Source organism: Seriola dumerili, unplaced genomic scaffold (genome assembly GCF_002260705.1).
Source record: "Seriola dumerili isolate Sdu_G_001 unplaced genomic scaffold, Sdu_1.0 BDQW01002637.1, whole genome shotgun sequence".
NCBI lineage: Eukaryota > Metazoa > Chordata > Actinopteri > Carangiformes > Carangidae > Seriola > Seriola dumerili.
The window spans coordinates 153867-179421 of NW_019176892.1; the positions used below are offsets into that span (position 1 = coordinate 153867).

At 42.7% G+C, this 25555-nt stretch overlaps 1 protein-coding gene across 1 annotated transcript in view; it reads left to right on the top strand.

Annotated features, from left to right (window-relative positions):
- Nucleotides 1-25310, top strand: part of LOC111239419 (RNA-binding protein Musashi homolog 2-like) — a 29851-nt gene extending 4541 nt beyond the window's left edge. The window contains exons 2-6 of the mRNA XM_022769297.1: nt 2122-2236; nt 3041-3115; nt 6738-6800; nt 19185-19339; nt 25119-25310. Of these exons, the coding sequence (XP_022625018.1) occupies nt 2122-2236; nt 3041-3115; nt 6738-6800; nt 19185-19339; nt 25119-25187 (477 nt within the window). The 3' untranslated portion in view covers nt 25188-25310. The remainder of the gene's footprint in view (nt 1-2121; nt 2237-3040; nt 3116-6737; nt 6801-19184; nt 19340-25118) is intronic.
- Nucleotides 25311-25555: the final 245 nt, after the last annotated feature.

A 25555-nucleotide genomic window follows, 5' to 3' on the forward strand; every position in this document is an offset into this window, starting at 1 on the left:
GACACTGAGGTGAAGCAGGACGGAGCGACAGCTGATGGATTCACCTCAGAATCATGATTCTGTCTCTACAGCTTCAAAATGGAGTCATATTCTTCAGTCTCGTTGCTGACATGAGCGTAGCTCACCGCTCCTGTAGATGGCGCCGTGGCGGTTTCCGCCCGGATACGCCTCCTCGTGATGAGAAACATAAAGGAGAGAGTGACTCGACCTGCTTTCGCTCAGGTCGAGGAGACGACGTCAGAGAGCAGATTATTCCAACTTTTCGACCTCGGCTCGGTTTGATGACGTTCACTGCTGGTCTTTCTCTCCTGGGGGGTCGCTGGCTGCGCTCTCAGGTCTGCTCCTTCCTGTTTTCAGTTCCAGCATCAACGCTGACTCCCATTCTCCCCCAGAGTCACCCCTCCCCTGCAGCACTTCCCTGTACCCCCCCCCCCCCCCCCCCCAGTTGTCAGTAGCAGCAGAAGTTGTGAAGGGTTGAAGTCGAGTTGTTCTGTTCTCGTGACACGATCGACTGAAGCGTCATAGACGACATCGAGCAAAGCCGCGGTGGAAATCGAGCTCTCTGACCTCAGTGCAAATCAGCGACGAAGATTAGCCATACTGATATCCCCCTGTGATAAGGCAGTATCAGTGATTTGGGGTGCGGGAGGTTATGAGAGAGAGATGAGACAAGAGAAAATACACGGAGAGGGAAATTAAAACATGTGTTTCACTCCGTTCCTGTGACATGCTGGTTGAGGCAGATCCAGCTATGAACCAGGCCTGAAATAACCAAACTGCTGTCTGATGTCCAGAGACCGAGACGTTTGTCTCGTGTCTGAAAGAGTGAATAATCAGTTGATAAAGTAGTCTCATTGTGGTTATTGGACGTGGTTGTGTGAGGTCGTCATGTTCAGTCAGAGTGTTTCCTGCAGTAGACTCAGTTTAGAGCAGCAGGAGGACCGGTACGCTAGCAGAGTGATGACATCACCGCTGTGGGCGGGGCCAGCAGAAAACACCTGGTTTAGACACTTTTAAAGACGCCCACTGAAACAATCCAACATCTGTTTAAATGAAGCTTCATGTAGAAGATTTTCATCTTTATCTTCCTGTTAAAAGAAAGTGAAGTTCAGCTCTTTCTGATTCTGTCAGCTGACCTGCGGCTGGAGAGTGATACAGTGCACGGTGTAGGTGCTTGTGCGTAGGAACACGGTGGTTCAGCGGTTGAGAAAATGTAGTGCCAAGGGAAAGTGGTGTTTTGACGTGAACTCTCCCTTTAAAGTTTCCAGCAGCTCCTCAGTGTCGTGGTGCTGCAGCAGTCTGCGATGCCCCTCCAGTCTCTGACTTCTACGGTACCTGTTCAACAACAACATGCTAGCTCTGCTCTGCTAAAGGCAGCACACTAGTGAGACAGCACAGATGATTTAAATATACATAAACGTATATAAACTCATGTAGCATGACTCTCACTCCGGACCGTTGTGGTGCAGAGGAGCTGAGCCTTCGTTCCAACCCTCACCTCTGGTCACAAACTCTGGGTAGAGACCGGAGAATGAGCGAGCGGCTGAAACGAGTTCCCTCTGCAGGGTGTCCGGGCTCAGCCTCAGAGACAGGCTGAGGTGGTCCGGGCATCTGCCTCCTGTGCGCCTTCCTTCCTTCCAACCGGGAGGAGACCCCGGGGTGGACCCAGCACTCGCTGGACCGAGTACATCGCCCATCTGGCCCGGATCCCCCGGTAGGAGCTGGAAAGCGTTGCCAGAGAGACGGATGTCTGGGACCCTGCTGCCACCGCGACCCGGCTAACAGAAGAAAATGATGGATGATGTAGCTCTTAGACGAGGTGCAGGCTGTCGGACCATCTCTAGGTTCAGAGGAGGGGTTTAATTAAGTGTAATTAGGAGTCGGAGGACAGAGACTTTAAACAAAATAGCAGCAGTTTACTAAATTAAAACTCGCAAAACACAATCACAGTCAAGTGACGTGGAAAGTTGCAAAAGAAGCTGAATGAGGTTTAAAGCAGAAGTGGATGAGTGTCTGTCTGAGGCGTCTCTGCTCCTGTGACCACAGACAGACACTCCATGGTGAGAGGAGCGGAGTCGTGTTTGATGGATGTGGATCAGTGTGTCTGTTCATGCTCCACAGGTAGAATGCAAAAAAGCTCAGCCCAGGGAAGTGATGTTTCCTCCAGGGACACGAGGTCGGGCGCGGGGCCTGCCGTACACGATGGACGCCTTCATGCTGGGCATGGGCATGCTGAGTGAGTACACTGTGTGTGTGTGTGTGTGTGTGTGTGTGTGTGTGTGGGTGTGGTTTATTTAACACTACAAGTCTGATCAATGAGTAACAACCTAAATTTCATGTCACAACCTCGCTCACCGGTGTGACACAGTCTGTGCATTCTGATAACGGTTTAATCATATGAAGTACAAACATGGAATAAGGTGTGAGTGTGAGTGAGTGTGAAACGACAAGGTCAGTCAGCAGGTCGATGCTGCAGGTCTGACAGGTTCACAGCTCCGCCCTCAACTCCCTGAAACAAAGAGACCAGAGAGGAGAACCCTGACGCTGCGTCCACACGACTACGCTTCCTTTTAAAGCGCATCTCTTTCGCTTCCTCCTCCCGTCCACACGACTCCGGCGTTTTCGAGCAGTGAAAACGGAGACGTTTGGAGACACTGCTGGCTCCGTTTTATTTTGAAAACTCTGGGGTTTGTTGTAGTCTGGACGCTGTAATATCTCCTCCATGTTGCTGGATCCGCAAATCGTAAGGCTGCAAAAACAGAGCGCAGCGCATGAGCCTCAGAAGGACAGAGGGTCAGTAAATACTGCCATCGCCACTGAGTAATTCAGCTGAAGGACGGATGGATGTGAAGGAGGTGTCGGTGTCAGTCAGTGTCAGTATGCTTCAAATAAAGTTCTTCAGAAGGGTTGGAGGTTCAGGGAGAGCTTCCCTTCAGCCCGACATCGTTTCCATCACGTGTTTGTGGAGAGGAAACTGTTTGTGTTTGTGATTTCAGTTGAAGTTTGATGTTTTCCTGACGTGGCCTCTCGTCTCCTGCAGGTTATCCTAACATCGTAGCTACGTATGGCAGAGGCTACACCGGCTTCGCCCCGAGTTACAGCTACCAGTTCCCTGGTGAGTTCCTCACACACACGCACACACACACACACACACACTAAAGTGTGTGTCAGCAGGGTTCCTCAGGATGATTGTGTAATGCTGTGACATCAGTGCAGCCTGACCAGCTCCCTCCACACAGCGGTCTGAACTCTGATGAGGTGAAACTGAGCTTTTCTTTCCTCATTCTCTCCTCTGAAGACGTTTGAAACGAGGCAGTCATCAGGAATCCACAGTTAACACCTGACTTTATGCTGTGTTTGTCAGAGAGTGGGAGGTGGGCCGCTGTCCCGAGGCCCAGTCTGTCACCGCCGCCAACATCTGACCACACTTTCACTGACATGACTCAGAGAGACAGGCTTGTGCTTCAGGTTCGCCTGTTACAATATCATTATGATCATAATGATCATTATGATCATTTGGATCATTATAAATAAAATTAAAACATTTTAAAAATATATTTTTTATAAAATTAAAGATTAAACATATTTTTAAATAAAATGAATAAATATCTTTAAAAAAATGTATAAAAAATTTTGTAAAAAATATTTTTTAAATAAAATGAATATAATAAAAAATTAAATTTAAAAACATATTTTTTAATAAAATTGATCAAATTTAAAAAAAAAAATTGTTTTAATAAAATTAGTGCTAAAAGAGATTATTTTTCTTTTCTATATAATAAAAAAGAAAAAAAAATGTGCAGAGGAGCTGCCTCGAAGGCCACAGACCACAGTGCACCAGGGAATACACACACACACACACACACACACACACACACACACACACACACACACACACACACACACAGCTGATGGGTTGGCCAACACAGCTTGTCAAATCTCCCCCTCCTCCAAATGCTCATCAGCAGCAGTCGCTCCACACGGAGGGTTCAGGCTCCTCCCCTGTTCTTCCCGCTCCTCCACTCTCCCTGTGATTTCCTGATAGCTCCAGAACGACCTTGGTGCTCGGACATGAAAGGTGAAAAGCCTTTTTTCCCCCCCCCCCCCTCTCCCCTCCCCCCTCACCATGTCCAGGGATTTAGAAGAGTCGACTCGCCGCTGAGGTTAAAAATCGACTGTTGAGTGAGCGAGGAGCTCATCTCTCTCTGAAGCACTACCCATAATCCTCGCTGGCAACTCGATTCAGAGGAGGTCACACAGAGTGGCTTGTGTGTGTGTGTGTGTGTGAGTGAGTGTCGTGCTGTGTTGTGGTGAGTGGTGTGTGTGCTGTGTGTGTGTGTGTGTGTGTGTGTGTGAGTGTGTGTGTGAGTGAGTGTCCAGCTGTTTTATTACAGGCTGATTCTTCTGTGGCTTCAGAGCCACTTCAGCATGTTTGTTATAGACCCGTTTCCATGGTTACTGATTACCAAGCCCCGCCCACCTGGACCCACCATCCAAACCTTGCAGGATTTGGTTTCTCTGAGTGTTTTTACCTGAAATCTGCTTTATTTTTATTGGATCACTCAGAAAACAGTCAGCCAATCAGAAGAGAGGCTCAGAGCCTCCTCTCTTCTGATTGGCTCACCGACCTGTTGTTACTAGAGCTCCAGAGAGAAGCCTGAGAGAGGAGATGTGAAACTACACTGAGATGGTTTTTATATCCTCTGATGGATCAACACTTCAAATAAAACACAGAAGAAGAAACATGGAGCTTTAAGGACCAAATCTTTCCTGTTGAGGTGATTTTATTCTCAGTTTCTTTGTTTTTAATCTGCATCATTAAATCCTGAACTTTGAACTGAAGTCCAGATGCAACATTCTGCTGCTAACCACTAACTGCTAACTTCTGTTAGTATACATTAGTTCACATACAGTATGTGACAGGTTGCCTGGAGAGCTCAGTGCAGCTCAGAGCAGCCTCTCCTCTTAGCCCTTGTTTTTCCCTGCAGACTCTCCACAGCTGCATTTTAACCCTTCTCTCCGCCGCCAGTTCAAAGCCCCTGTGATGTTGCACTCAGCTGGAGTCAGGCCGCCAGAGGTCGGAGGCTTTTACACCCCCAACAGCAGGATGGAAGAGAGCGGAGAAGCCTTGTTTTCCACAGAGAATGTGTCAACAATGGGCCGTCTATTTCGAGGAGAGGCAGCACTTGGAGGCTTGCTGCGCCTTAATGCCTCAAAAATGGCTGTGTGAAATGCACCATTAGCTCAGACTGGAGGCAGCCATAATAGCCCAAGTGTGTGTGTGTGTGTGTGTGTGTGTGTGTGTGTGTGTGTGTGTGTGTGTGTGTGTGTGTGTGTGTGTGTGTGTGTGTGTGTGTGTATCCAGCAATTTGAAGGTAGAGTTGTGCAGTGTTTTGTAGTGCCTGTTTATCCTCCCTATCTGTCTCCATATATCACAAATGAAGTTGGATGTATTTTTGGAAATAATCATGCTAACATCCAGACACACACACACAGATACACACACACACACACACACACACACACACATACACACACACACACACACACACACACACACACGCACACACACACACACACACACACATACACACACACACGCACACACACACATACACACACACACCATAGAGGGTGTTTACTGTTGAACACGGCCCTCTTTGTTAATAAGAGTAAAGTAATCCATGTGTTCAGGCCTCACTCACCTTTCACAATAAATCATCAGAGTTTCTTTTAAATCCTTTGTTTCCTAAATGTCGATGCAGCTTCACATTCATCGTGTTTGATTTGAACTTTTTTTCATAAAGAGAAAAATCCACAGTGTCATATTCTCCTGAGGTGATGTTCCTATACGGCCTCTGCTTCATCCCCTGGAAATAAAGATGGACGTCGTGTCTGTGACGGCACCATCAGGTTTCTGAAGCTCAGAGCAAGCTGCTCTACCATCGCCATCTTGGCAGCGTCTGACTCTCCGCCTAACTCCTAGCTAATCCAAAAATGGACAAAGAGGAGGGGCTTGTGTGGAACTGACACTTTGTAGCAAACATACGCTCACCCACCTGTCACTCAAAGAGGCCACGCCCTCAATCGTCCATAACGTTACTCTGAGCCTCTCTTCTGATTGGCTGACTGTTTTCTGAGTGATCCAATAAAAATATAGCAGATTTCAGGTAAAACACTCATAGAAACCAAATCCTGCAAGGTTTGGATGGTGGGTCCAGGTGGGCGGGGCTTGGTGACTGCTTCGTTGTGACATCACAAAGTTCCAGAAGTCCTGACGGCTGGTTTTAAGGCTCAGTTTCTGAATACAGGCTGTGTGCATTTCTCTGTGGACTGAGGCTTTGATACTTTCACAGTATTAATATAGAAGCTAGACCTGATCTATAATCACACTACACATGGACACAGACCTTTACACTGGAGGAGCTTTAAGAAACAGTAGCTAGACTTTATTGGTTGGTTGATTAATGTGATTCTTCTTTATAAAGTTTCAGCTCTAAAGTCAAATTTATAATTTTAGGAAACAGCAGCTGCGCAGATGTGTTTTGGTTTAGAGCAGCAGCAGCCTCAGATCACCACATCTGTAAAACTTGTGGTCTAATTCATATCTGACATGTTAAATAAATATCTTTCAGCAGTTTTCATGAGTGACACTGATGTATCCTCTAAAGAAGCACACGAGGAAACAGTGAATGAAGAAGTGAGTGTTGACCTCCTCTCCTGTGTTGTTTCCTCAGGCTTCCAAGCTACGGCGTATGGACCCGTGACGGCGGCGGCGGTCGCAGCAGCTCGAGGCTCAGGTAGGGGGATCCGTGGAAGAGGCAGCGGCTACATGGGATACGGGCAGAACGCAGGGGCAGGTAAACGCTCTGTCGGTATTCTGTGTGGCCTGACGCTCTCTCCATGCAGTCTCTCACTTCTCTGGTCTGCTGTGCTTTTCCTCACACACACACACATACACACACACACACACACACACACACACGCCTGAACACACTGACAGATGCTGTATATGCTGCTTGGAAAGTGGAAGGAGAGGCTGAACGTCAGCGTTTCCTCTCCTCTCACTTGGGTGACAGATACAGCGATGGTTGCCTGAAGAGCTTCTGTACCTGCCAGCTCTGTGCATGAGTGGTGGATGATGGATTATCACCATTATAATGTTTGCATTTCCTTCTATAGGCCTGCTTGTGTGAATAACTGCTTTACATTGTATGTATTTTAAGAAGACACTTTGTCCTGTGTTCTCCTCTGAGAAAAAACTGAGAATCTTTTTAAAATATTTTACATTTTATTTTATAAGTTAAATATTTTTTGGAAACTGCTTGGACTCAAAACTTATGAGTCACATGACCCTTGTCCGACTGCAAATTTATGTCAGGTAAACAAAACTTTTTTAATCACACAACGAAATAATTTTTGTTTATTGAGCATTTAATTATATGTTATATCAACAGGAAGTTAATATGTTTTATGTTATTATGATTACTTAACACAAATTAATTAATGTGTCATAACGTAGTCATTTTATGTACAAACAACATTATATATTGGAATTTTAAGGTCAAATGAACATAAACGTTTTCATTATTCAGCTGAATACTGTTTACTATCGCACACAAAACTGAAACTGAAACTGAAATAACATCAGAATTTGATAAAAGATCTTACAAAGGAATGAATTAATCCATAAATAGATCGAGTAAATTACTCAGTATTTCATTAACTGATTTCATTTAAAATGAATTAATGAATAATGAATAAATAACAGAAGTTCAAAATCAATGTGAAGATGTTTTTTTTTTGTTTTTTTTTTATAACTTAAATTTTTATTGAGTTTTCACATGTAAATAGACAAAACAATACAGGAAACAAGTTACAGATTAGAATAACAATAAGAGTAACACTAACAAACTGTCTGGAGATGATCCTCTATTCAGACGTGTCACGTCTCATGTAAATATTCCATTTTTCCCAGTTCTTTTCAAATACATTCTCTTTGATCCTTAAAAGATATGTCAGTTTTTCCATAACATAGATTTCCTGGACAATTTCCAGCCACTGTTCCTGTTTCGGGGCATTTACATTGAGCCAGTTTCTTGTGACCGCTTTCTTACTTGCTGCGAGTAACACTTTAGTCAAGTACAGATCTTCTCTCGTTACAACCTTCTCGATATTCCCAAGATACATCACTGGGCAAGTATTTGGGATTTCATATCCCAGGACATTTTTTTACCACTAAATTAACATTTTGCCAGTATATGCTCATTTTTGTACAGTTCCAGAAGATGTGTGCATGGTCTGCCTCCACATTCAGTCTCCAGCAGTTTTGTTGTGTGGCGAGTTGCCTAGATTTTATTTTTGGTGTTATAAAATAGTGAGTTAGATTTTTCCAGCAGAACTCCCTCCATATTAATGAATTTGTGGATGTACATTGTGTCTCGCACATGTGGTTCCATTCCTCCTCTTGTATTTGGATCTTTAGTTCCGCTTCCCATTTTACTTTTATATAGAGGGTTGATTCCCCTCTGCTCTCTCCCAGAGCTCGGTAGAAAGCAGAGATGGGCTGAGACCCCTTCTGTTTGTATGAATCCATAATGACTCCAATCACCTTGTTTATAAACGTGAAGATGTTTTAATAGAGAAAGTAATTCACAAGCTGAATTAGGGGCTTTTTTTAAAGCCAGTGTTCCTTCGTCAGATTTCATCATATTTTGCTGCTGTACTTGAGATTTTACACAATTACCCAGAATGACCTTGTTTTACATCAGAATATATAAAACGTGTTTGTAAAATATGTGTCAGGAGAACGTAACTTTAAAATCAAGACATTCATCATCAGTGTTTGGAATGAAATATTTCTTGACATGTTCATAGAGTGTGATTAATGTTGAGTTAACTGGAGTTCAGACAGTTGAAGCCACTTGGTTTACGTCTCCTGTCGCCTTTAAATTGGAGCAAAACATTAAAAAAGGAGAGTCTGATGTGGTTCACAGGGATGTGTGTGTGTGTGTGTGTGTGTGTGTGTGTGTGTGTGTGTGTGTGTGTGGGGCAGTCTATACAGATTTCACATGCACACCACAAACGTGCACAGACCGTTTCATATGCACACTCTGATTTGAAGGTGGTAGCTGTGGCTGATTGGCAGCTTGTGAATGCCTGGCATGAAATGATTGTGATTAGGACGATGTGACTGAACTCTGCGTCAGTGCAGCGGAAACTTCCCTCAATCATCTCACTGCAGATAACACAGGGAGAAAAAGTTCTTTTCCATTTAGTTTTACAGAGCGAGATAACAGACCTGCTTCAAGATAAATGATCATCTCATAATTATGGAAATCTGAAATTACCTGAATGAAAGTGGGCTCTGATGCATTTAGCATTTTATGCTAAGCAGCACGGTGACGACTAAACGTACAGGAAGCTGGAGGAGTCCAGAATTACAGTGTGGACACAGTAACCTCCCGCCACTAGGGGGAGTAGTGCAGCACAGGTTAGGAGACTGTCCTCCTGTTACAAACGAGCCCACAGGTCGTCTGTGAAGCATAGTCAGGCTTTGTTGCTAGGCGACAAATAGTGGTCGCAGTAATGATGACGGGAGCAAAGGGAAAAGTGATGGTGACGTAGTATAAAGAGAGACAGAGTCCACGTCAGGAGGAGGTGGTGGTGATGGATGAATATGACACAGGAGAGCAGTGTGTTTGATTCCCATGTGAGAGTAGCATTTCGATTTTTGATATTTTTTACTTTTATTTATTTACACTCATAAAACATTGTAAATTCATTGTATATAGATTTTTTTAATGGAGACAATGTGCTGGTGAGGGAAGAAACAAATCAAGGGCTGATGTTAAACCTCACCTCAACGTAAAACAAAAATTACATCTTACAAAATGAGAAAGAAAGAAAAAAACAGAATAAACAACACAATATATACAGTGGAAGGGAAACAAATATTTAAATGAATCTATCAACCAGAGACGCAAAGAAAATAAAAAACACAAACCAAATCACTATTAGTTCTCCCTAACTCCCATCTCTCTCCTTTTAATTTTCTTTTAAAAACGGGAGCAAGGGTGAAGTTTGTAGGATGTTAAATTTATATTTTTATTAAAGTTTATATCAAAAATAGTTCATATTTTAAGTTTATAAAATAGAGAAGCAGATGGCTCCTTGGACTTTGTAAATGTGGCGAGTCTGACAAACTTTTTCAGGATTAAGTGGATTTTATGTTGTTTGTATTATCCATAGCCGTTCGACAGAGATAACCATGTTGTTATTATTGTAACCATGACGACAAAGATCATCCCCAAATCACCACAGCTGAGTCCCAGTTCAGGGGCCACATCCATCCTACACTGAAAAGATCAGTCCAGCCAGTCGACATCTCCAAAATGTCCAGAAACAGTCGAGCAAACTACAGTTTACCTTCAGTAATTAGATGTTGTCAGTGGTGTGTGTCTATGTTGTGTCTCTATAAATATAAATATATAAGACAATGATGAGTTCAGAATGAAAAACCATCTGTGGAGAGGAGAGCTGATGGGAGACCTGGAGGATGTCTTCATGGTGTCTTATCTGGGCACCAAATGAGCTGCCATTCATTCTAGATTATTTATGAGCTGCGTATTAGGCTGAAAAGAAAGAGAAGAAGAAGTGCTCTTTATGTTAATTAGTCTGTGATTCAGACTTGAAGGAGGCCAGGAATAGAGAGAAGGAGCCCATCACAGGAAGTGAAGCTAATTGCAGATGTTAAATTCCAGTGGTGATTCTGAAGCAGAGGAAGAGAGACTGTGACTCAAAGTCCTGAATTTTACAACGAGCATCACTTGTGGAGCCACAGATGTCGGGTTAATGTGTGCTTCAGGGCCGGGTGGTATTTCTAAGTCTGCAAGGTCAGAGTGCACCAGGACTCTAGTTGTCGTAGACTGAACCGAAAATGAGGCGGTCTGGTCTACGGAAGATTTCCACTGTACATCACCAGCTTTTCCCGCCCTTACCATTGCGTCACAAAATGGGACAGTCTTGTTGCATTGCTGTGACGCAGTCGGTCTTCAGATGCAGCATTCGAAGGATGTGGCCCCTGAAGTTAGTTAGTTGTTAGTTGTTTAGACAGTTTTTACAAAACTACATTGACAGAAGACAGGAACATAGGTTTGTGGCTAAGCTAACAAGGCAACTAATGTTACTTTGCATAGCATTTCGAATTACGCATCCAACCGAGTAAATCCACTGTGCTAGCAGATTTGTGTTGTTAAGTCTTCATGGCTATTAAACCCTTCACACAATGAGCAGCAAACTGTGGATACAGCTGATGCTAAGCTAACATGCAGAGCCAGCACAGCAGCTGCAGACAGACTCATAACTCTCCTGCTGCTGCAGCTAACATCACAACAACAACATATCTTGGCAAACTAGTGGGTAACCAAACATCCTTGAAGTAATTTGACGATACCAAACTTAAAAATGGGACACCGGTACCTGCTTGCTAAAGAACCAGCTGGGGGTAGCTAACACAAACATGAGCAAATGGGATAAAACAATACTGACCGACTGGCTCTGTGAAAAAAAAGCTAATGTTAGCATCTGTCAAGCAGAAACAGAGCAACCTCTGCCATTTCTGGCAAAGAAATGTTATTTTTTGCATGAAGTTCAGCCACTATTTTCTTATATGAATAATCTTTAGGTGTCAAATCAAACATTTTAACAAAAATGAACTGTCAAAACATCCATAAAGTATTTAAAGTTTTTACGGGCCCTGCCATTCTCTTTCCCGTCTTTCTCTGTGTGCCTGTCATTCAGGGTGCAGGACAGACCCAGGATTAGTCCAGGTCTGAATTTCGTTCCCAGCCCAGGTTTTTGGTTATTTGTTTGTTTGTTTTTGATACTGTGATGGTTATATGATGCCTGGTTAATACAGTATATTGCATATGAGCTCTATAGCAGCATGTCGTCAGGATGGATCTGTGTGTCGTCCTCTGTCCTCAGTGGTTTAGACGACACTGATGTTTTTAACCAGCTTAGTGGCTATTTTGGAAACAACAGGAAGACATCAATACAGCAACTATTATAAAAGTCAATGATGGAGTCGCCCCCCTCCTACCCCACCCCACACCCAACACCCCACACCCAACACCCCTCCCCCACCCTCTCCTGTCTCCCAGGGTTCCCTGATTATGGGTTGTATTCCGCGGCCGGGGCCAGCGGTGACATGCGGGGAGGAGCACCTTACTCCCTGGCTGACTATGGGTCCCTGGGGGCCCAGGCGGCTGCACAAATCCTGCCCAGTGAGCATGCCAGCTCGGCCTGCAACTCTCCCACCTCCCTCCAGCACCACCTGCACAGCCCGGACCCTTTTAAGAGCCCAGGTGTGTATCTCCATGACTCTGCCACTTGCACACATAGTGAGACTGAGGACGGTTGCAACCAACCAAAGGTTTAGATATGAAACCTCTGTCTGATAATGATCCATACCATTTAAAGATGATCACATATGACAGATCTTTCACAACATTTATTTGAATGGGAGAATTCAGATGTTGCAACTGACCCCGACCCTAAGGAAGGTTGCAACATTAAAAATATATAAAATTTCACTAATTACCTTTTTCTTTTTGTCTCAATAAGCACATTATTCTGAAAATATGCATCATTTTACAATAACATTATAGTATAATTAATTTATTTGGTCATATTTAACAGTTAATTTGTTGCATAGAGCGTACAACGTTCCTTGAGTCAAAATAGGAACAGCTTATCTATTTTATTGATTCTCCTAACAGAACCACCAAATATATTATAAGACCATGAGATGCTACAAAATCATTCACAAAATTTTTTTTTTTTTTCTTATGTGTTAAAATGAGCAGTTATTGTTGCATCTGTTCTGCTACGGGACAAAATCAGCTTCTGTTGTGATTTGGCTCCTCAGCTCGACACACTGACGCATACTACCCATGTCATTTAAAATTCAATAAAACAAAGATTCAAACTATAAGTTTTGATAATTCATAAAAAGCTCAGGACAGTTTGACAAAAATGAAAAAAGCATTTTTTTAAATAAATGCTGCAGCAGATGTTGAAAGTGTCTTCTGATTCCTGGTTGGGGGAAGGGTCGAACTGAGCATGTGCAGTGTGAGTGTCATCACTCTAGCATGTTTCTGATTGGAGGAATAAGACTTGCTGCAACCGTCTCCAGTCTCCCCTACATGTTGACCCACAGACGACACAGCTCTTTAAAAACATGAGAGGGAGGGGGTGGGAACAAAGCAGTGAGGTGTGACACTGTGGTGCAGCACAGGAAGTAATCACAGCCGACTCCTCCACTGTCAGCCATGTTTGAACCTGTCAGCGTCCTAACGATGGCGATGTTAGATAAAGATGAGGCAGAAGATTCTTCACAGATCTGAGGTCTGTGTTTGAAGCTTTAGAAATAAAGAAAGATTCATTTAGTTTGAAATGTTTGCACGACCAGACTTCATCACTGACTTTAAAATAAGAAACATGAAAACAACAATGTCTCCTTTTGTTGATTCAATGTTTTTTTATGGCCATTTCTATTGGCTTTGTAACATATTTTACACACTTTTTATTCAGTCAGTCAGTCAGTCAGTCAGCAGGGTGTTTCACAGTCATAAGGTGAACAATACAACAAATGTACTTCTGAATACTTGAGTATTTTTGAAATGAAATACTACAGTACTTTAACTTCAGTAAAGATCTGACTGAAAAACTTTCACTTGTATTGGAGGAATATTTGAGCAGAGGATTTGTACTCTGACTGAAGGGATGGAGCTGGTCTAACATACATATATTGAATACCCATAATGCAGTGTGCACACTATGTGTTTTTATCTACCAACATGCTGCGAATAGAACCAGGACACTGTGAACAGTCTGCTTTGTATTTGGCAGATTGTGTTCTTTAAATATTTCACAGCATTAATGTAGAATATTGTTTGAATTTGTAGGTACAGGCATTTGTTTTAGAATCAGTTTTAGAAATCATCACTGGACAACCAGGCTATGGTGTGATTACATCATCCCTGTCAGCTGGTCTGACACGAGCTGTTAAATCACTCTGTGGTTGTTCGCAGGTTTGAGTGTTTCACCCTTTCATTAAAGAGACTCTCAGCTGTGATCGACCTCCCATTCAGTCAGCAGCATGGCAGCTAAAAGGCACTGGCCCCAGCCTCATTCAATATTAATGAGTGTGTCACCAAGTGGCAGAAAAATGAGCAGCTCTCAGGCTTTGGGTGGAGGTTTCTCTTTAATGGAATATATTACAAAACAGTGTTAATTAGAGATGTCACGATCTGATCTTAATGATCTGTATCACTGTGACGATGATGGCAGATTTAAACGGATCAGTTAGAATAAAGCCGGTCAACATGTGATCCTTTCTGACCAGCAGTTGTCTCCTCCAGTGCAACACAGAGTTGATCAGGGCATTGACTGATTGTTGGACCTCCTCTTCAGTGGCTGCAAAGCTGCTGAATATTGACAGGAAGTGGATCACACTGTCACACACACAGATCCAGATCATCTCAGTACGACATGTCTGGTGACGACGCAGGTTTTGCACGAATTATGATGAAACATCACACAATGATCAATAAGTTTACATTCTAAGTAAAAGTCATTTCAGAATCCACTCAGCTGTTTTATAACCTCACAGGTCTCTGCACTGTTGTTCCTGAAGATCAAGTCGGTCAGTGTCGCACATCTCTTCTACCTTTCACTCAGAGACTGACAGGGCCGCTAAAACCTTTATGGATGTTTTGACCAAGCATCAACCTCCGAGGCTGAAACATAAACATGAAACATGAACATGAACATGAACATGAACATGAACATGAACATGAACATGAAACATGAACATGGAACATGAACATGAAACATGGAACATGAACATGAACATGAAACATGGAACATGAACATGAACATTTCCTCGAAAAAACAGTTGCTTCCCAACTCCATTCTCACCTATCCCACAATAACCTGTATGAACAGTTCCAGTCCGGTTCCCGCCCACTCCACAGCAGTGAAACAGCACTCATTAAAATCACCAACGACCTCCTTATGGCAGCTGATTCTGGACTCCTCACCATCCTCATCCTCCTCGACCTGAGCGCAGCCTTTGATACCATTTGTCACACCACCCTCCTCAACAGGCTATCTTCCATTGGCATCACCCACACTGCATTAGACTGGTTCACATCTTACCTCTCTGGCCACACTCAGTTCATTCAACTCAAGTCCTTTAAATCCATCCCCTCCTCCATCACTTCCGGTGTGCCCCAGGGCTCTGTCCTGGGGCCCCTCCTCTTCATCATCTACCTCCTTCCCCTCGGCAATATCTTTCACAAATTTAACATTGACTTCCACAGTTACGCTGATGACACCCAGCTCTACCTCTCCACTAAACCCTCATCCACTCTCCCGCCCACCTCCCTAACTGATTGCATCACTGAAATAAAAACCTGGTTCACTCTAAACTTCCTTAAATTAAACAGCAACAAAACCGAGGTTCTCCTCATTGGCACCAAATCTACGTTATCCAAAACCAACAGTTTTTCCCTCACTATTGATAACTCCTCCGTTTCACCCTCCCCCCAGGTTAAGAGCCTGGGTGTCATCCTTGACAGCACACTATCCTTTCAATCCCACATCAATAACATTACCCGGTCTGCCTACTTCCACCTACGAAACATTAATCGCCTCCGCCCCTCCCTTACCCCCACACTGCCGCCATCCTTGTCCACAGCCTCGTCACTTCCCGTCTGGATTACTGTAACTCTCTCCTCTTCGGCCTCCCTCATAAATCCCTCCAAAAACTTCAGTTGGTCCAGAACTCAGCTGCCCGTATCATTACTCGTACCCCTCCATCCACCACATCACTCCTGTCCTCCAACAGCTCCACTGGCTACTGGTTCAGTTCCGTATTCACTTCAAAGTCCTTCTATTAACATTTAAGGCCTTCCACAACCTCGCCCCCCCATATCTGTCCGACCTCCTCCATGTTCCCACTCCCTCCCGCTCCCTCAGATCCTCTTCCTCCACACACCTGTCTGTCCCCTCCACCCGTCTCACCACCATGGGGAGTAGAGCATTCAGCCGTTCTGCTCCCCGTCTCTGGAATCTACTACCACCCCAACTCAGAAATATCGATTCATTCCCCCATTTCAAATCACAACTCAAAACACATCTGTTTAAAACTGCCTTTTCCATCTGATGCCAATTGCTCTGTCACTTTCGTATTGTTTTTATTTTTATATTTCATTTTTATTGTTGCTTCTTCTTAATGTGTTTTTAATCTCAAATTGTGTAACTCTGTACGGTGTCCTTGAGTGCCAAGAAAGGCGCCTTTAAATAAAATGTATTATTATTATTATTATTAACACGAACATGAAACATGGAACATGAAACATGAACATGGAACATGAACATGAACATGAACATGAACATGAACATGGAACATGAAACATGGAACATGAACATGGAACATGAACATGAAACATGAACATGGAACATGAAACATGGAAGATGAAACATGAACATGGAATATGAAACATGGAATATGAAACATGAACATGAAACATGGAACATGAACATGAACATGAACATGAACATGGAACATGAAACATGGAAGATGAAACATGAACATGGAATATGAAACATGGAATATGAAACATGAACATGGAATATGAAACATGAACATGGAACATGAAACATGAACATGAACATGAACATGGAATATGAAACATGGAACATGAAACATGGAATATGAAGCATGAACATGGAATATGAAACATGAACATGGAACATGAAACATGAACATGAACATGAACATGGAATATGAAACATGGAACATGAAACATGGAATATGAAGCATGAACATGGAATATGAAACATGAACATGGAACATGAAACATGAACATGAACATGAACATGGAATATGAAACATGGAACATGAAACATGGAATATGAAACATGAACATGGAATATGAAACATGAACATGAAACATGAGACATGAAACATGGAACATGAACATGAACATGAACATGGAACATGAAACATGGAACATGAACATGAACATGAAACATGAACATGAACATGGAACATGAAACATGAAACATGAACAACATGAACATGAAACATGAACATGGAACATGAAACATGAACATGAACATGGAATATGAAACATGGAACATGAAACATGGAATATGAAACATGAACATGGAATATGAAACATGAACATGGAACATGAAACATGAGACATGAAACATGGAACATGAACATGAACATGAACATGGAACATGAAACATGGAACATGAACATGAACATGAACATGAAACATGAAACATGGAACATGAAACATGGAACATGAAACATGGAACATGAACATGAACATGAAACATGGAACATGAAACATGAACATGAACATGGAACATGAAACATGAAACATGAACATGAACATGAACATGGAACATGAAACATGAAACATGGAACATGGAACATGAACATGAACATGAACATGAACATGGAACATGAAACATGAACATGAACATGAACATGGAACATGAAACATGAAACATGGAACATGAAACATGAACATGAACATGAACATGGAACATGAACATGAACATGGAACATGAAACATGAAACATGGAACATGAAACATGAAACATGGAACATGAACATGAACATGAACATGAAACATGGAACATGAAACATGAACATGAACATGAACATGAAACATGAACATGAACATGAACATGGAACATGAAACATGAAACAAAAAAACCCCAGAAAATCCAAGAACTCGAGAAAGAAAGATCCAAAGGAATCTGACAAAGACAGGAAGTAAACTAACTAACTAAGTAACTAAATGAGACACTCAAGAGAAGTGGTTTCAAAATGAAACAGGAACTAAATCAAATCCAAAACAATCAAACATAAAGTGTCCAAACATTTTACAGAAGTACAAACACAGAGTCCTTCAGGGCAGATCATGACGCCTCTGGTGAGGCCCACCTCCCACTTTGAAAATGTCTGGTATATACTATACTGCACTCCTCCAACACATGACTCTAGCCCATTATGGGTGGTGGTCTGCAGTCTCTTCTTCAGTATGACTGAAGTCCGTGGATTGGTTCACCCCTGTAATATTTTAGCGCACATTACCCAGAACACCCCATGTAATTTCCTGCCTGTCAGACAGCAGCGAGCTCCGATACCCCGAGTGCTTTGGAGAAGATAATCACCATCGTATATTTAAAAGAGTCTGGAGCCGGAGTGGGGGGAGTTCTGGGGGGGGTGTTGAGGCTCTCCCAGTGACAGTGTTGATTAGACAAGGGGTGTTGTGCCCGACTCCCCTGTGCAGTCTCATGAACTGTCTGACAGTCATATCTGAGGTCTGTCTGACAGACTGAAGGTGAGAAGTTTGTTTTTTCTAACATTTGGAGGATGTAGAGAAAAACTGAAGCTGCTCTTATATCACATTTTACAGAGTTTAAGGGAATAGTTTGGGTTTTTTGATGTGAGGTAGTCATTTATAGTCGGTGCATTACCTGCAATCAGCTCGCTGCCAGTAAAGCCGAGGAAATGCGTAGGGATACGGTAGTTCAGCAGTTGAAAAATGTAGTGCCAAAGGAAAGCGCTGTTTTCAACGGAAGATAAAGAGCTGAAAATATTTTACATGAAGCTTCATTGAAACAGGTATTGGATTGTTTCAGGGGGGTGTGTCTAGAACTTTTTTCTCTGCTGGCCCCGCCCACAGCAGCTCATCACTCTGATAGTGTACCGGTCCTCCTGCTGCTCTGAACTGAGTCTACTGCAGGAACTCTAACACCTGGACGATAACCCTCCTTCCTAACCCCTTGTTTTCCAGTGTGAAAGCCCTACACCTTCAGTGAGAGTGTGAATCACCATAAATGACTAAAATAGTTGAGGATGAATGTAGTTTGACGGGGACCAGGTTGGTAAAATCCACAGTAATTAATATTTTTATGTAAATGAGAAACACCTGAGCTCCTGACTGAAGAGAACATGGTTGACAGGTGAACTGAAGGATCCTCCTCTGCAGCGTTTCACACATTAACCTGTCAGGACGTTTATATCTCAAATACACCGTCACCTCTGTGTGTATCAGCCTCCTTCTCCTCTGCCCCTCCCTCCACAGGAACCAACCCAGCTCGGCCTGGAGCGTTTCCCGGGGCCAACAGTCCCGGTCCCGTAGCGGACCTCTATGGAACCGCCAGTCAGGACTCTGGTGTGGGCAACTACATCAGCGCCACCAGCCCCCAGCCAGGCTCTGGCTTCAGCCACAGCATCGCTGTGAGTGTATCTGTGTCTTCATCTTCATCATCATCATCATCATCATCATCATCATCATCATCACTGCATTATACTCTCCACTAACTCTGCGTCCCTCACCCTCTGGTTCTGCTCCTCACCACTGATCACACACAAAAACATGAGACAGAAGAGTGAGGTCCAATAGATCATTTGGTTTGTGCTGCTTTAAAATACCTGCTTAACTTCCAGTAGTTCTCTAACACACTGGTTCCCAACCCGTGGGCCCCGGCCCTCTGGTGGGCCGCGAAGGTTTTTGAACTGGGCCGAGAAATCATTTGCATAACAGAACAATTTTGATGAAAAGAGGTAAGGAAGACCGGAGATGGTTGTATCACTTTCAATTTCTCCAATCAGGAAGTAGTTAGGAATCACCTGATTCACTCTGCACATGCTCAGTTTAGTCCTTATTCCACATGTGAGGAAGTAGCTCCCTGTGACTTTTAGAAGGAAAAACTAACAACATCTCTTTCTGCTCTGTCGTTCAACTCCTCAAACTCCTGTCATGTTTATTGTTGGTCTATGTAGATATCTTTCATGCTAGTTGTCAGTGCTAATGTTTTAGCTATTAGCTGTAAGCTAAGCTAGTTCACTATGTGGTGAATTGTGACATTTCACTCCTTGTGTTAACAGGGATGGATAACAGATAACAGCTGCACCATTTAACAGCAGACACATGGAACTAGTTTGTATTAAAGTTTGAACGCACTGGTTTGAAAGATAAAGACAGAAATGTCAAAAAATGTTACAACCATCTCCAGTCTCCCCTAATTATATATATATATATATATATATATAGAATCAATATAAATGATGTTTTAAAATGTTTTAAGACTAAATTATCTTTAAAAACATTAATATTTAACTCCTTTCATTGTTTATTTTTTTCTCATATTAAGGCCAATTACTGTGATAAACTAATGACAGGAACTTTTATGTCACCAGACCTCATCATAGACTTGTTTACTATCTCAGTCTGATTATGTGCTAACAGATCACATCCATGGTAACAACTGCAGAATCAAAGTTTCCCGCAGGTTAGAAACAGGAAGCGTCAGAGACAGATGGTGAGAAGACGAGCGAGCTCTACCTGTCAAACAGAAAAGAAAAACTGAGGTTTCAGTTCAGCCCTGAACGTTCGATCGTTACCATTAAAATAAAAACTGTGGGAACACATTATTTGGCTTCTGTATTGTTACAGGGTCGAATGTCGGCCGCCAACATGTTTGAGATTTTAAGGTTTGTAGATATGTTGATCATTGACACACTCAGAGTTTCCTGCTATTTTAATTACAGGTCATACTGAGGTTTCATCCACTCAGTCCAGTGTCAGTCTGAGGGTTATTCACTCAGTCATTGTCAGATACAAAAGTAAAACCAACAGTGTTTAATGTCATTTTAACATCTTTTTAATTTTTAATTCAGGAAACCAAAGAAACAGAAACTACATGTGCAGGTTCATATTGTCACACTTCAGTTCAGCCTGTCTGTCATTTCCACTGTCGTGAAGTCCGAGAGACGAACAGACCTTTTGTCCAACAGCTGACACACTCACTGTACATTTTAGGGTCCGTTGATCGCGACAGCTTTTACAAACGGATACCACTGAAAGCTAACAGGTGACTGGTTGCCGCTTCGTTGGAGGTATTATATGATATTTCTCTATCACTACCCCACCTGCCCATCAGACGTACACATCTTACTTCCTGTTCATGTCACACAGTCTGTGTCGTCGTCCCCGGTGACGCAGCTTTTCACAGGGTCTGTGGCAGCGCGGCCTTTTGAAAAGTTGTTGATTTCCATCATGAACTCCACGTGAAGACGTCTCTCTGTCATTGTAACTGCACTATTAACCACAGTGGGACTAATGTCTGCATGCATACTCCAATCCTCCAGACTTCTCCGTGTGTGCCTCTTCTCATTCTGCACATTCAGGGTTTTTTAATTAAAACATTATTTTTTACTGGAGGCTCATAAATAAAATAATAATAATAATAATAATTTTTATGTGCTGCTGTGTGGTCCTCAGACCAGGACTTCATGTGGTCATTAAATCCATACTGCCATTTGACAAGTTATGAGACATATAAAAAGTTCACATTGGCAGTTAAATGTCATTTTGATGAAGACATGAAATAATGAAACATTAAAGACACTAAGACACTCTCATGTTGATAAAACCCTTCAAGCTTTAACTTCAGTTCTTGACTGAGATCAGATCAAATATTCTTCTATTCATCCCACAGAGGGGAAATTTGTCGTATTACAGCAGCAAAGTGACAGAACAAAGAAAGAAAACTGCAAAATAACAATAAAAAATACTAAAAACAGATAAATAATATCATAATTTAATATCTATAATTTAAATACTTAAATTCATCTTCAGATTACATCCCTGTTTATCCACAGTCATATAAAAATAAAAAATAAATATTTTGTCATAATTGCTGTGAAGTCTTTAGTAATGGCTAAAAAGTGTTTTGTGAGGTCACACTGACCTTGACCTTTGACCTTTAGCCACCAAAATCTAATCAGTTCATCCTTGAGTCCAGCTGAATGTTTTTACCAAATTTTAAGAAGTTCCTTCAAGGCGTTATTGAGATATCGTGTCCACCAGAATGAGACGAACTGACGGACAACCTGAAAACAAAATGGCTGCCGCTCCGACTGTTGCGGCGCAGAGGAATAAAAACATAACGATGGACAGAGTTTACGTTGGCTGTTAAATTTCATTTTGATGAAGACATGACATAGTGAAACATGAGATTAAGACACGCTCATGCTGACGGAGAGCAGGTCACGGAGCCTCGTCAGGTTTTAGTCTCAGTCTGGAGCCATGAAGCAGAACACAACAACAAGTTCTTTATTTGCAAACTCTGTAGATTGATGGGGGTATTTGGCTCGTGAGGTGACGAGAGGTTTGGTGGTTTGACACAGGGGCAGCAAACATATCATTTCGATTCATTCAGTTTTAAACTTTAATAACTTAACGAGCTTCACTCTTTACTGTCGATGTAAACACTGAGTCATGGTGGAGAACGTGTTGTATGAGGAGCCGCGGCGTGGTGTTGGAAAACAGGAAGTCAGGGAGAAGACTGGAGTTTGTTACCCACTAAACCGTCACTTCAACACTGGAGCTGTGTCTAATTCAGGGGCCACATTTGAAGAGTGACTGCGTCACAGTGACGGGCGCCCCAACAGGTGGATCCTTCCTGGTCCAACCTATCCCAAGATTCATTGCACCCCAGTAATAAAAATAATATGGAAGCAAGCAACAGTGACAAAGAGCCTGAGGATTACACTGTCACTTCCATACAACTGTTAAAACGAAGGGCTTTAACCCTCTGAAGTCTGAATGAGTATTTTCTCAATTTCTGCATTATTTCCAATATGACAATTTTCAGAATAATCTCAGCTCGTTCTATAATGACGCCCCTCTTCGACTCTTTACACTGTTCAAAAAGATCATTTGGCTCAAATGCTGAAAAACTGATGCCTGTTTTTTTGAAATTCTCCAAATCTCTCGTGAAAACAAACCTCGACTGATGTGTTCACTAAAGTCTCTAGGTTCATAGAAATAGAGCAACATGTGGTTAAATAGTAGATAAATGTATAATAAATGCCTAAAATGCTAAATGTTGTCTGTCTCTCTACTTTAACTAAATTTTGGAGGTCTGCTTCGAGGCCTTCCAGCTCCGGCTTCCAGTCACACACAATCTCGAAAGAATATAAAACAGAAAGTGGAGAGTCGACAGATTCTAACAACATTCAAACCATATTTCTAATTAATAGAAACGTCCATCGACCTCAGGGGGTTGAGTCCTCAAGTTTTTGTGAAAAAAATAAATAAAAAAATGAAGTGTTGTAAAGGTTGCTAGGTGACAGGAGCAGCGCTTTATGACGCATCGATGAGGGCAGGAACAGCTGTAGGCCAGACCGTCTCTTTTCGGTTGGTCCTGCTCAGGATGTGGCCCCTGAACATGGACCCAGTGTCTGAGCGTCTCTGCATGAGCGTCTCTGCATGCTGTAACCCAGAGCGTCTCACTGCAGCTTGCTGCCTTCGTCTCCAGGTCTGTATCCGCTGCTCAGGGAATCAGACACGTGAAGCTCTGTGCCGTTCACGTCCTCTTCGCTTTATAGATGGGATAGACGCCGACCATCAATCCAAATTACAAAATTGGCAATAAAACAATGCATCAGATTATGAAGGAAGTGAGACGTTGAGCTGAGAGTACGAGTCTTTGAGCCGAGGCACAAGCTGTTTGAGTCCCTGTGTTAATGTGTCCGGTCTGAAGGACATGACAGGGTTTCTGTGGGTCTATAGAGGAGCAGAGACAGTTGCCGTGTACTGGAAGTAAATTCTACATCATCCAGTCATCAAATATAAAATCGCAGATACTGGCAGATATTTTTCTTATGGTCTTCTGTCTTTCTGACACCCGAATGTGGAATAATCAAAATCTAATGGTCAGATATTTTATCTCATTCAGTCACTCACAGTTTCACCTTAGTTCACGTTACCTGGACTAAATTTGTTTGTCAACTTTTGTCTTTGCCACTGACTTTGAAAATGTACATCGTGTTCAGTCTGAACACCACTATAGTATTTTTGGTACGTGACATTAGTGCCAGGTTTTCTCAGGGACCACTTTCTCATCAAACAGGATTTTTTGATATTATTATTTATCTATTCAGTGCATTTACATTTTGCACTTACCTACAGTGGCCGACAAGAGAAACAAGCTGCAAATTCATAAACAATGCAGATTCAAAAACACAAGGAAATTCAAAATAAACACAACAACGGGAACATGCTGAAGGAAGACAAAACAAAGACATGAACAGCAAACAAGCTGCAAATACAGAACTGATGCAACAACATGTTTTTCTTCGTGCATCGTTTCATGTCTTTGTTTTGGCAAAACAAAAAACCCCAAAACAAATGTGTGATCGCGTTCCCGTCTCCCATCGGAGTGAACAGACTCAGACCTGCTGCTGGTCTCCTAAAGATCCGGGGCGGAGGAGAAACCTCAGTTAAAGTAAGAGCGCTTTACCTGAGAGCTCCCCCTAGAGGCCTGGAGCTCCTCCGTTGTGTTGTCTGAACATGCAGCGCTTTTTTCTGTTGCGTTTGTTTTGGCAGTTCATGTGTTTTTGTTGTTGTATTTGCAGCGTGTTTACTGATCATGTCTTTGTTTTGTCTTCCTGCAGCACGTTCCCCTTGTTGTGTTTGTTTTGTATTTCCATATGTGTTTTTGAATCTTCGTCATTTATGAATTTGTAGCTTGTTTCTCCTGTTGGAAGTGTTTTGGGCCGTTGCAGCCACCGCACTTACCTCCCTCTACACTGGTAGTGTTGTACTGGGTGATGTGGAAGAAAGACAGTGTAGTTTTATTATGTCCGACCACATTAACAGTCGTCTTCATTGAAACAACGTAGGGTTTGTTTGGCTGCACTGATATTTCTGTGGTCACTTAAACTGGAACTGTGTCTGAATGAGACTGTCTGTCAACAGCAGTCAGAAACCTTCAGGATTATAACTCCAATGCTAATATTTCTCTCATATCTGACATGGTTTTGATGTTGACGTCGCTTCGCTCTCAGAGCCCTGCAGAGACCTGTGTCATGTGACTGTGGTGCTGATGGCCTCTGGCAGTGTGTGTGTGTGTTTGTGTGTGTGTGTGTGTGTGTGTGTGTGTGTGTGTGTGTGTGTGTGTAGCGGTGTTTCAGGAGACCGGAGGTTCTAACCTTGTTCTGTGTACAGGTGATGTCATCCAGCAGTAACCACTACAGCATCCACGCAGTGAGTCCAGGCGGAGGAGGCACCAGATGAAGAACAGCCAAAAACAACAGTCAGAAACCACAACAGAAACAAGACGAGTCTGCTCTGCTACAAACATGCTACTGAGACCTCTGACTGTCCCTCTGACTGTCCCTCTGACTGTACCTCTGACTGTCCCTCTGACTGTACTGTAGTCCCTCTGACTCTCCCTCTGACTGTCCCTCTGACTGTACTGTAGTCCCTCTGACTGTCCCTCTGACTGTACTGTAGTCCCTCTGACTGTCCCTCTGACTGTCCCTCTGACTGTCCCTCTGACTGTCCCTCTGACTGTACTGTAGTCCCTCTGACTGTCCCTCTGACTGTACTGTAGTCCCTCTGACTGTCCCTCTGACTGTACTGTAGTCCCTCTGACTGTACTG